General features: G+C 44.0%; 1 protein-coding gene across 1 annotated transcript; it reads left to right on the forward strand.

The window, feature by feature from the left end:
• The first annotated feature begins 239 nt into the window (after positions 1–239).
• Positions 240–11,138, forward strand: TMEM254 (transmembrane protein 254). The gene is made up of 4 exons (XM_018573431.1): positions 240–390; positions 2,370–2,473; positions 7,943–8,002; positions 10,817–11,138. Exons 1-4 carry the CDS (start codon positions 304–306, stop codon positions 10,932–10,934), a joined length of 369 nt encoding a protein of 122 aa, XP_018428933.1. The 5' UTR covers positions 240–303; the 3' UTR covers positions 10,935–11,138.
• The last annotated feature ends 1,159 nt before the right edge of the window (positions 11,139–12,297 follow it).

Consider the following 12,297-nt stretch of genomic DNA (forward strand, 5'->3'; position numbering starts at 1 on the left):
GAGACAACTACAGAGGTCAGCTAGTTCCCAACATGTTTTCACATAACAGCAAGAAACATAAACAATAATCTACATGTAACATAACATTTCTGCGTGAGAAGTGAGTATCTTACAATCACTGACCCACTTTATCTCACAGCCAGCCAGGCTGTCCTGACACTGACAACTGCCTGTGAGGGGACTTCCAACATGGGTGTCGCCTCTCTGTCTCTCTATTGGCTGTACGGGTGACAGTGTTATAGGAAGCTGGAGCAGAGGTGTGTGTGGGTTCCCGACATTGGAGCTGTGCGCGCTTTTGACATCATGGCATCGGCCGGTAGTGCTGCCTATTTCCAGAGAGCCAGTTTATTGTGGATGGTCGTCATCACCCTGTCGATGGGCTTCTTTGCAGTAAGAGGGGGATGGGGGCAATCATGCCATGGTCAGGCTATAGGGAAGTCTGTGTAATGGTGATCACATGATGACTTCACATTCATCTCTTGTACATTTATTACAATGCGGTTTATTCTACAGAGAAAGGAATATTGTACCCTGTATCCCCATTGTTATTATTATGAGCTGGCATCAGAAATGATTCCACACTGGGGACATAAGTGACATATCATCTGCCACCCGTGACATTATTATAGTGGAATAAGGTGATGGTGTTGGAATGTGCCCATAGGTATGAGATGGTGATTCTGAGGTCTGGTTGTCACCTGCACTATGGAGCCTGCATGTATCTTGTAGGTGACCGGGACAGCATATCCTTGTGTCATTACATATAGGAGCAATCCTGTCCTACAGGGAGTCATTCACATCACCCGGCTGCACTGAATACACAGCCGCTGGTGTACGCTGGGAGGAACAACGCTGCTGTGTCGATCTCAGCAAATCTCACTGTTTCTTTTATTGTCAGATCTTATTTGAAACTAAACAAGTGACATTTCATTCAGATCTATTCACCATGGTGGTGGTTTGCGGCGCAACACCCCAGATAGCAAGGATAACTTGCCACAAACTTGTGGCAGGGTTAAATTGTAATTCTTGTTAAAGGAGAACTATGGGGTCACACACTAGCGTCCTCCCGTGACCCAAAGCTCATATACTGAGACCGCCGCAGCCGGGACGGATCCCGACATTACTGTCTGGATCCACCCAGCTGCGTGATTGACAGCTGGCTCTGCCTGTCCAGAGGCAGAGCCAGCTGTGCCCGCCCCCTCCCCCGTCCGTTTCGTCAGTCAGCGCTGGAGGATCGGACAGGGGAGGGGGGGAATGCCTGCTGGGAGCCGTGAGTGACAGTCACGGCTCTCTGCAGGGATAGATCGAGAAGTGACGGTATGTGTTCGCTCACTTCCCGATCTACTGAGCTCAGATTATGAGGCTGAGTGAAAATCACTCGCCTCATAATTCTCCTTTAACTTGCTGCACACATTCCGGGCAAGTTGTAGACTTGCAGAACACTCGCAGCACAAATTCTAGTTGACACTTTAAATGATGCCTCTTGATCCGATCATCTTCTTTCCAGTAGTTTTCAGGAGTCCCTCCAGCGCTGGTGTCGGTCTATGATCCAGTGCTGACTGCTGTGTCTTCCTATCCCACGGAGTCTGTGCGCGTGCCAGCTGCCTGAACTGACTTACCCTGTGTCTCTCCTCTTTTCCCGGCCGAAGATCACTACTGCGCATGCGTTTGCCCCATGATCCTTCACAGCCGCTCGAAAATCTTCAGGTCTTTGGACAGGAGCGAGTGGCGGAGACACAGGCAAGTTTTTACCTATTTGGTAACTTTTTTTTATTTATTTTTTTTCTAATGTTTTTGCATGTATCTGCTTGCTAGCAGTAGATCTATGCAATGGTTTAATTGTACTTTAAGCAATTAACCTGGAGTTCTGCTTTCATATGTGACTGAGACACCCACAAACCATTGGTAGTTCAGACCAGTGATGATTCACAGTCTATGTGGAGGTTGTTTGATATGCTTTTCAGGGGGGGGGGAGTGGTTGGGGGACAGCGACATTTACCATGCAGATCTGCCCTACTAGGCAAATATTTTGGGGGGAGTTGACCTTCTTGGAGCTTTCTACCATAATAATCTTGACGATCCCCTTTGGCATGATGTCTGATGATCTGAAGGAGTTTCTGTCCTCAGATGGCCACCAGATCATTTGTTTTAGGGGACTTTTGATGATCTTTAGGTCTGCTGGAGGACCTAGAGCTTCCAGATTTTCCATAAATCCCTTAACCAAGCTACTACCTACTATGTCTTACTGGATGAAAGGAAAATCATTCATAAAAAGAATTCTGGTAAATTAGAAATATATGTCTCTGGAATCTGTAACGCACAATAAGATCTTTAGAGTCTCTGATTATATATAAAATGTTCTTTTCCAGTTGACAGTCTTCTGGCCTACAAAGGTTCCGTATGAGCAGCTTGGACCTCTTGGATCACTCGTCCAGTATCTGGTAAAGAACCACTATAGCACCTTGTTTAACGGGTAAATTTCACAACCTTCTTTCAATACTATTATTTCTTACCAAAAGTAATGAATGCATTGATGATATGGTGCGCTAGTGTTTGGAGAAGTACCACTAAGAAGCTTTAACTGGAATTGTAACTTAATTTTCAAGGGGTGGTCAGAGTATTTGTGTAACCTGCAGGGGAATAGTAAGGTTTATAGGCAACCTTGGCATTCCAGCTGTGGTGAAACTACAAATTCCATCATGCCTCTGCCTTGGGGGAGTCATCCTCTGGCTATCAGAGTCCTGAGTGCCCCATGGGCCTTGTAGTTTTCACAACAGCTAGAGTGCCGTGGTAGCCCATGCTTCTAAACTTTGCTATTCCCCTCCAGGTTACAAAAATACAAGTCCCATGGAGCATTGCAAGACTCGCAGCTGGGGTGCAGAGGTTGCCTACCCCTGGGTTATAGTATTACACACACCCATCTTTATTTGCTTCAAGTAGAAGTCCTGGCAGTTTTTTTTTTTTATAACTGTAAGAATCCTTACTTTGACTCAACATGCCTCACTTTATCAGGTCCTAAATCCTACTCCCGATATTGGTAACTGGTTTTCTGGGCCATACAGGTGGAACGGCAATAAAATGAAAAGTGATGCTGCCCCTTCAGTTCCACCACAGCTCTGACTATGTACCAGAGAGGAACTCTTCAGTGACATAAATGTATCTCCACCACTTCCGCTCCCCCATAGATGTTGACTGATAGCCTGTAACCTCTCATTGTCATCTGGATAAATGGCATGTTACCGCCTTCTGCCTCTGCAGCAATCCCTCCTGTTAGGCGTCTGTCTTAAGCAGACCTGTAGGGTCATGTGATCTTACAGGATGGATTTATAGTACTTTTACTATTTATTTTTATCATTGAAGGTTTTTAGCACATGTACCCAGGTTTTCTCTAGTGACCTTTTATTTTTTTTCTGGTTCCTCTAAATCCACTTTAAGGGCCGGTTCACACCACAAAGAGTGCGTTCCGGAGCGGTCAGGCTCTGGAATGTACTGTATCACCTGTATCACACTCTGGTCGGCTCCCTGCCTTCAGGGGTGGAAGGGGGCTTGGCGGTGCATTGAAGTCAGTGGCACCGCAGCCACGCCCGCAGTGCAATCGCACGAACACGTGGCACATTAGTGTCTGCGTTCCGTTGCAATCTGCAAAAATAGTGCTTGCAGCATTTTGGCAGATCGCACTGGACCAGAAAGCATGCACTATTGTGCCACGCGTTTGGGTGTGGGCAATGCTGCAGCGATGACTTCAATGCACCGCCACGCCCCCTCCCACCCCTGAACGCAGGGAGCTAGCCAGAGTGCAATACAGTGCATTCCAGAGAAGATCATTGTAGCGGGCAGAATATTACATTATTATAGCCACTAGAATGAATTCACACCCACATATGCATTTACACCAGTCTGCTCCTCACATGTATGCAGGTTTGGTTGATTTATTTTTTCCCCAATCTCTGATCACTGCTCTAAATTATGGCTCTAAACACCAGAATGTGCATGACACATTGGCTATTATAGAGCTGCATTAAGAAGAAAAAAAGAAGTGTTTTTTCACTCTTGTGCATGAGGCCTAAAATCGTATCATTTAAGGCCACATTCACACGGGGGACTTATTTTGTGTTCTGGGATTCCTGTGGGGAGAACCTACAGATTCCTGCAGCAGGTGTCCCCCGTTCAGATGCAGCCACTGTGCTCGTTCAAGTTAATAACACGCTGATAGCAGCAACATCTGTCAGCAGCAGTCCCCATGGGATATATGATTGTCCCTGGGTGTTGGAATTTGTAGTTTCTTGGCACGGGTATCCCAGAACGCCCCATGTGAATGTAGCCTTACACTGTTACATGTGGCAGGAATTTACTAGTCCTGATCCAATTAGCTGAGCTGGGAATTGATTACATTGTCTGTTCCATCCAGTGAATGTCTATCATTGGCATAGGTGTAGTATAAAGCAGGATGGAACAGAAGAGGGTAAGGGTGGCTTCATTGGGGTGGGTCATCCATACCAGGCTCACTATGTTATTAGTCTGACATAATGCCCTCTCCTTTATGACCACATATCATGTATAGGCAGACAACATTGACCATTGCATGTCATTTAGAGCAGTGGCTCTCAAACATTCTTCTCCAAGTCCAACATTCTTATCATCTGACACAAAGGGGCTGATTAATAAGTCTTCTGCCCAGCATAAAGCTGGGCGAATGCTGTTTGCATGGCAGTAGATGGTGCTGAGGAGTATAGGAATTTCCTGTGCTCCTCGGCTTCATCTAGTAGCTGTAGTTTTGTGCGAATGGCATTCACCCAGCTATATGATGGGCAGAAGATTTAAAAACCAGCTCTTACTGTGAGCTCACCACTCATGTTACATTCTGATTGTACAATCTCTGTTAAGCTGCCCATACACCTTGCGATCATCGGGCGAAACTTTTCATCAAATGATCGAACCGTCGTACGATTTTCGAACTCCGGCCCCATCCTGCCCCGATTATTGCAAGGTTCAATCGGCAGTAATTAAAAGAAAGCACCTGGACGAATTGCGGTAATCAACCGCACATATTTTCGCCTGAGCAGTGTAAATCGTACGAATTTTGACGTACGGAAACACCACCAACCTTGCGAAAATCGTATATGATCGACCAAAGTTTGAGGTTGTACACTGCCCATCAACCTTACAAATATCAGACGAAAACACGATCACATACAAAAATCGGCCGATATTCGTAAGGTGTATGGGCAGCTTTAGGTCTACATGCAAGTATGTCATGCAAGGTCCTGCCTGATTGCATACAGGTGGATTGGATAATTAAGGCATTTCCTCATATTAGATAAGATTAATAGATCTACAGTTGATTGTACAAAGAATGTATGGTCAGATTGTAACGTGTGTGGTGAGCCTTGGAGCAAACATGTCACCTAAACTTTTTTTGCAGATTGAACTAGACTGGAATGCAGGCACTAATGTGCTTGCGTTCCGGGTGCGGGCGATCGCAGTGTGGGTGGGGGGCATGGCTGAGTTGCCATTGACTTCAATACAACCCCACGCCCCCTCCCGCCCCTGAATGCAGGGAGTCGGCTGGCTTGCATTCCATTGCGTTCTAAAGGCGCCGGCGTCCTGTCCTCCCGCGGTGCTCGTGTGGCCGACGTTGCACACGGGGAGAGGTGTCCTGCCCCTTTCCATCTGCGGCGTCTAACACATTCAGCCGGCAGCCACACAATCACCGTGGGAGCGTAGCCGTAGCTAGCTCCTTTTGCACCCGAGGCAAGAAAAAAAAACGTGCCCCTCCAACAGGCGTGTGATGTCACCCGGCGCCCTGCCTCCAGGATTTTTTCTTTTTTACTATTTTTTATTTCTTATTTAATTTTAATTAATTCATTTTTTTTACTGTTGGGGGACTTTGGAGAAATATTAGGGGTCTTAACAGCCCCCTGATATTTCCCTTTTAAAATAGAAAAAGAAATTGAGGACACAAAGTCCTCAATCTCTTTTTCTGGAGGCTCTGTTCTAAATGAATAGAAAGCAGAGGCTTCCCATTCATTTAGAAAATATTTACTATCATCCAGTTTCTGAATGGGGAGGAGCCTCTGTACAGAGTGCTACTCCCCATTGAGAAACTCATGAAAACACAGGAAGTTATGTAAACCACTTCCTGTTCATTCATAACCGGGGACACATAGTACTATGTGTCCCCAGTTATTTACAAACACTGGAGTGATCAGCTGATCGCTCCAGTGTTTGTCCTGCACAGAGGATTGGTACAAATCACTGACATGTACCGATCCTCTGCCGCTCGGCCACGCACACAGGGGGGCTCAGCCTGCAACTTCTCCTCTGGATCCCCGCTGCTCTCCCGGGCAGAGGCAGCAGGGGACCTGAGGAGAAGTGAAGGAAGCACTTCAGCCGCTATCACAGCAGCATGGACAAGCGGTGAGGAGAGAGAGAGCCGCCGGCTGTCAGATCCTGGCCGAGCATCTTTCTCTCTCTCTTCCCTCACTGCTCAGCCATGCTGCCGTGATAGCGGCTCCCTCCTCCACCTCCCGCCTATGGCTGCAGCGCTTCCTTTACTTCTCGGATCCCTGCTTCATACAGATGGGGGAAAGCAACGGGGGTCCAGAGGAGAAGCCCCACGGCGGGAGGACAGGACATTGCGATCTACCAGTGATCACTTTGCGATCACTGGTAGATCGCAGCCGACCTAATGGGCACCCCTGCTTTAAAGGATAAATATACCTTTTAGTACAGTTTTTTACTTTAAAGAGACCCTGTCACCAGACTATTCATTTCAACCACTCCTACCAGTAAACTATAGATGCATTTTACCTCTTTCCTGTTGGTTATGTACCTGTAAAAGCTCTGATACGTGTGTTTTAACTCGCATGAAATATACAAGCAACACATTTAAATTCGGTGTAGACAGAAGTAAAGGATCACTCATTTTTGACAGTTAAGCAGCCATAGATTTTTGTAGCAAAGGCAATTTAGAGAATTCATATAAATAGAACTGCTCTTTACCCTCTTCTAGCAAAATCAGATAGTTAGGCAGATAATGGAGTTCAGTGCGTGTTTTGTACAAAGCGCTCTCCACCTTTGAACCCAAATGACTGAACTCGAAGAAGAGTTCATGTTCAGCAAAAAGAAAGGACATCATACATAATGCTGACTAATCGATCCTACATACCATGTTGCAGATTTCCTTGCAAAGCTAAAAACGTAATTTTCAGTGGGACCCTCCAAGCATACCACATTTTTGAACTGCCTTAGATTCAGGTTTCCAGTATCTTGATCAGTGATTCTCAATCAGAGTGTCACAGCACACTTGTGTTTCGCCTGAGTTTTATCGGTAGCCCCAGCAAAAAAGATCTAAAATTTGCTACAGCCTGCGTGTGCCCATTTCCGCTGTAGCAAGGGAGCAAGTGGGCCAAGGAGCGGGGGCGAGTGGGAGTCCTAGCAACCAATTAAGTCATCCCTTGCTATAGATGCTGTCGGTGGCCACAGTCTTGAGCTGTGGATGCCGTCAGCGTCTTTAGCGACAGATGACATCAATGGTTGCTAGGAATCAGTTGGGTGGCTTGCGGGACACCAGCTCCGGTCCCTGGCAAATATTGATTTGGTTGGCAGGCAAGCCTGCACAGCATCGTTTGCCAAGAGCTTAGACACTCAGCAAAGTATGCTGCGCAGGCCACCTGTCAGCTGAGATCATGTGATCTGGGGCATTTGGACCAAAGAGACAAGTTCAAGGACTGCCAGAATAGGGGTAGAGCTTTATGTTCCGTCTTTACACTTCGATCGAAGAGCGAAGACGATCAGGAGGTAATTTTTTATAAAGGTATGCTTTGATTTTCACTATAGATCCCATGTAGGCTGCTTCTATTTCTTGTACTAGATTTGTTATAGATTCACATACTGTTTGCAATAGTAAACCCTCTTCATACTGACAATTTTATCTTGCCAGGTTCTGGGTGGCGTGGCTGTTACATGTTGCTGAAGCTGCTTACAGTTTACGACTGTGCAGGTTGGTATTTAATAACCTGTTGTTTTACTGTTGTGTATAACCGTTACATACATACATACATACATACATACATACATACATACATTATTTATCTGGATCTGTAAGTTAGTATATTAACAACATATATTGGTAAGCTGTCAGTCCGCAACACTGGTTTAGCAGACTAAAAACTACAAAGTTCACTGGTGAAATATAATTATTCTGTGACCATGTTTATCAGCTTACAGCTCTGCTACCTTTGTCCTAGAGTCCCAGGGCACAAGATTATTTCTATGTTTGCTGCCTTTCAGACATAAAGCACAGAGAAAAAGAGAAGACATATATTTATAATGCAGTGTCTGTGACAGTAAAGTAAAGTAGAAATGCCATTCCTAAGCCATTTTTTTGGCTTTCTGTGACTATACCAGGATACAGGGTTGTATTTTTTTTTTTGCCCTTAATAAGGACCTGTACTGTGGAAGCAGAGGACAAAAGGGCTAGTTACTAGTATTGCCTGTAGGCTCCGTGCAGTTGATCTTTTTCCCGTTTCTGACTTACCATGCCATATTCCAAGCAGCCATCTTGATAGAGGTAGGACTTTGTTTCCCTATGTCAAGCTGCCCCCCTGATGGCTGCTGGTGTAATGAACTAGAAGCAACAGGAGAGGTGCAGAAAACACAGATCCACAGAATGAATGAAATAGAAGCAGGGAAATCCTTTTCACTGTAGGTCCTCAGATACAGCTTACTCTCCAGCAAAGAGAAAAGTGAGCCGCACAGTAGTGACATAACCAAACTTCATGGGTTTAACATTTAGAGGCAGCGGTGGCTTGATCTCGCACTGCAGATGTACAACGGTGGCTTGATCTCGCACTGCAGATGTACAACTATGTGGCTCGAGGCAGAGGAGTGCCTAAGTACAAATGTGCACTGCAGTTTTTCAGGAGGGATCCTAGACACAAGGTACATTTTTCAGGGTATTGTCCAGACACAATTAACATTTCGAGGTTTTCAGACAGCCTAAACATACCTGCAGCAGCCTCTAACACCCTCCTGTCATGGCCAAATGCTGGGCTGTTTTGACAGGCCAAAAGTTCTAACACTTTCAGGTAATGTCAATGTTTGCCGCTAAGCCCCCCTCACCCCCACTTCTATTGGTCCATCACAATGATGACTCGCCTCACTGGCCAATAGGAGTGTATAGAAGGCAGGCAGGATCAATCAAGCTTCAGTACTTTCAGGATGTGATGAAGCTTTTGACTTTTTTAGGTATGTGAGTAACCTCTAGGTTTCGTTCCTGGCAGTCCTCTCTTGTCCTGATTAATTGTGAACTCCTCAGTGTTCATACCTATCAGGAACTCGAGGACCAACCCTACACACGTCTCTGACCCAGGTGCAGAGAGGGGAAAAAAGATAGGCCATTCAATACTATGATAATATTATTAACAGTGTTTTCTTTACAATAGTGTGTAGATGTACTTTTAACATTACTTGCGTCAGACATTTTTATAGACCTCCACAACCATTATTGTGCCCAAATGAACACCCTTTTAAATGTAGACTTTAATATTAAATTGACTAAATTGTGGGGTGGCTATTCATGGACTGATTCTATCAAAGTTCAGTGGCCAAATGTGATGATTGTGTGACACTTCGCCAATAGTGATAAAAAGTGCTGCTGACCACCATGGGCACACAGAGATCTTCCAGATTGTTGGAAAATCTCTGTGTTAAGGTAACAGTTCATTACCAAGTGCCACTTCTGTTGTTTGCTGTTGCTACATCATAGTGGATCTTGGTGGCTTTGAGGAAATTCAGATTTCTCCATGCCCATAGCTCTGGTTTAGATTCCAGCCTGTTTATGGGAGTTTTAGTATTGTATGATATAGTAAAGGTTGACTAATATGAAGGCTCCTGGTGTTATTCAGAGAGAACTAGTTATAACTAGTTATGCTCAGTTGTTTGGTGACTTCTTTCAAGTTTAGAATATCTGACGTTTATGCACTAGGGGGCAGTATGCTCTGTGAATGAATTTCCTAATCCTAGTCCGTTGACCCAACAAATATGATCCTACTTTTTTTTTAATATGTAATCTTTTTTTCAGTTTGCATGTTATAATAATTATCTTTGTTTTTAACACCATAGCAACCCAATGTAATTAAACGAAATCATTGTTTTAGTGTGATTCAGTGATTAAAGTGAATCTCAGGGAGTTACAACATGTGATTTCTGTTTAATCATTGCTGTATAAATATTCAGCATGACACATCTGGTTTGTTGTTTCTATAATGTGTTATGGATCTGGATGGAAATATACTAAGAATTGTTCCACTAATCTATGTGGAGTATACTGGGAGACCTTTAAGAAAAATCATTCCAGAAATTGTTAAAAAGACATCTTTTTTGTAAGGCTAAAGAAGTAAACATACCTTTTAAAACCCAAACCCACCATGCTGTGCTGAGCACTTTTTGGTGCTTTACTTTAGTGCTGCACCCACTCACTCTGATCTCAGTCACCTATGCTCCAACTTCTGCATTGTGAGTTGGTGGGGGGGCATGTCGCGTGCTCCTTGTGCCCCGATTTTAAATGAGCTTGGGTGAGGATCCATTTCTAAAAGGGATCATGCATGACATGGAAACATGTTAGATCATGGACGATTCATATGCATTTGTTCAGGAACTTCATTCAGTGAGTAAACTATCTGACATTTTGATACTTTTACAAACTATGATCTGTATAATGCTGGTAGCGTTTTTATTCTCAATTACTTTGCAGGTTGTATTTGGCTTTGAAATGGTATATGCTTTGTATTAATACATTACACACTTTTTCCAGTGCAAAGGGAATCACCGACTCTGGAGCCAGAACACAGTGGGTCCTCCAAACCTTCCTTTTTGGAATCGCTTCGCTCTCTCTGCTTATCACCTACAAGCCAGCGAAGAAGCGACGATAGAGCAAGCAGAAGGACTGTATGGAAAGCACGCTCTCATGTGTTTTCTGGATTGCAATTCTTCAATTGTTGACATTTTAAAAGACCCGTTGTATCAATTCATGCACAACCTCTAAGCTGCAGGGATTTGAAAATCAATTTCAATTTGAAAATCTCTCCATAACTGGCTCCTCTATACCTGCTCGGCCTAACCTCAGAAACCACACGCAGGAATTCTATAGTAAAAAAATTATAAGGGAAAGTATGAAGTAGGAAGAACTTGTGTATCTGTGCTGTTATCAAGGAGACCATCCAATAAGACTGAATAAATGACCCACAACAGTCACCTTTACTAAACCTGAAATGCATTGACAGTAAGCATGTTCTTAAAGTTACTGCATATTTTGGTTTCTTTTTGGTTTCAGGGTGTTGTGTAGAGGTACAGACGCCATCTACATTGCAGATTTTAAACTGGAATATATAATTAATCAAATAAAGGATTATAAAAAAAAAATTTTTATAAGAGGAACTGATTTTATGTACGGTATACAGTATAATGTAATGCTTGGTCTTCTTACTTGCAAATCCTTTAATCAAAGTGTAATATGGTCTAATATGGTCCTTCTGTTGCAGCTAGTTTTGCACGATTCACTTATCCTTGAGGGCTTGTTCACACCGTGTCCATTGAGCTGCAGTTTTCTGCACACCATGGCACATGTAAGGTGTGAACAGGGTTTATTAAAACAACAGTTGTTCTCAATGTGCCCTGATCACACCTTACATGTGCCATGGTGTGCAGAAAAAGCATCTCAACAGACATGGTGTGAATAATACCTTAAACCTGACAGTTTGTAGCTCCCAAATACTTAAAGGAAACCTGTAATAAGGAAAACAGAGTCGGTCAATACAAACCTGAAAATGCTAATTGTCTGTCTCTCACTGACTTTACAGCTCTGCGTAACAGACCTAGGATGAATACGAGGCAGGGTGGGTTATGTTGAAGTTAAAGCTCCCGATTTGCATACTTGTTAGTATCTCAGAAAGTACTGAAGCTACTGGATCAGCTTCACAGCCTGTCTTTTCAGAAGAAAAGTTCAGTACTTGCAACCTACACATTTTGACATTAGGTTTCCTTTTAAAGCTCTTCACCTGCACCAGTATTGTACACAGGAAACTAAAAAGCTGAAATCAGAAGCAGTGATGGCAGATATGACTGTTCACAGGCACACACATATTAATGATAAACCCAATTTCTCTTTTGTTCACTGAAGGACACAGTGAAGATCTTCAGATCTCTACAAAGCGCTCAAACATGAAAATCCCATTGTTTTCTATGGGTCTGGTTCACACCTTGCCGTATTTCAGCCCGTCTGAACGCGCTACAAAA

This window comes from Nanorana parkeri, unplaced genomic scaffold (genome assembly GCF_000935625.1).
Source record: "Nanorana parkeri isolate BGI_ZX_2015 unplaced genomic scaffold, ASM93562v1 scaffold2375, whole genome shotgun sequence".
In the NCBI taxonomy this organism is placed as follows: Eukaryota; Metazoa; Chordata; class Amphibia; order Anura; family Dicroglossidae; genus Nanorana; species Nanorana parkeri.

Coding starts and splice junctions, on each gene's coding strand:
- TMEM254 (XM_018573431.1), top strand. CDS start 304: ATGGCATCGGCCGGTAGTGCTGCCTATTTCCAGAGAGCCAGTTTATTG. Junction 2,474..7,942: donor TATAGCACCTTGTTTAACGG/GTAAATTTCACA, acceptor TTATCTTGCCAG/GTTCTGGGTGGCGTGGCTGT. Junction 8,003..10,816: donor TACAGTTTACGACTGTGCAG/GTTGGTATTTAA, acceptor CACTTTTTCCAG/TGCAAAGGGAATCACCGACT.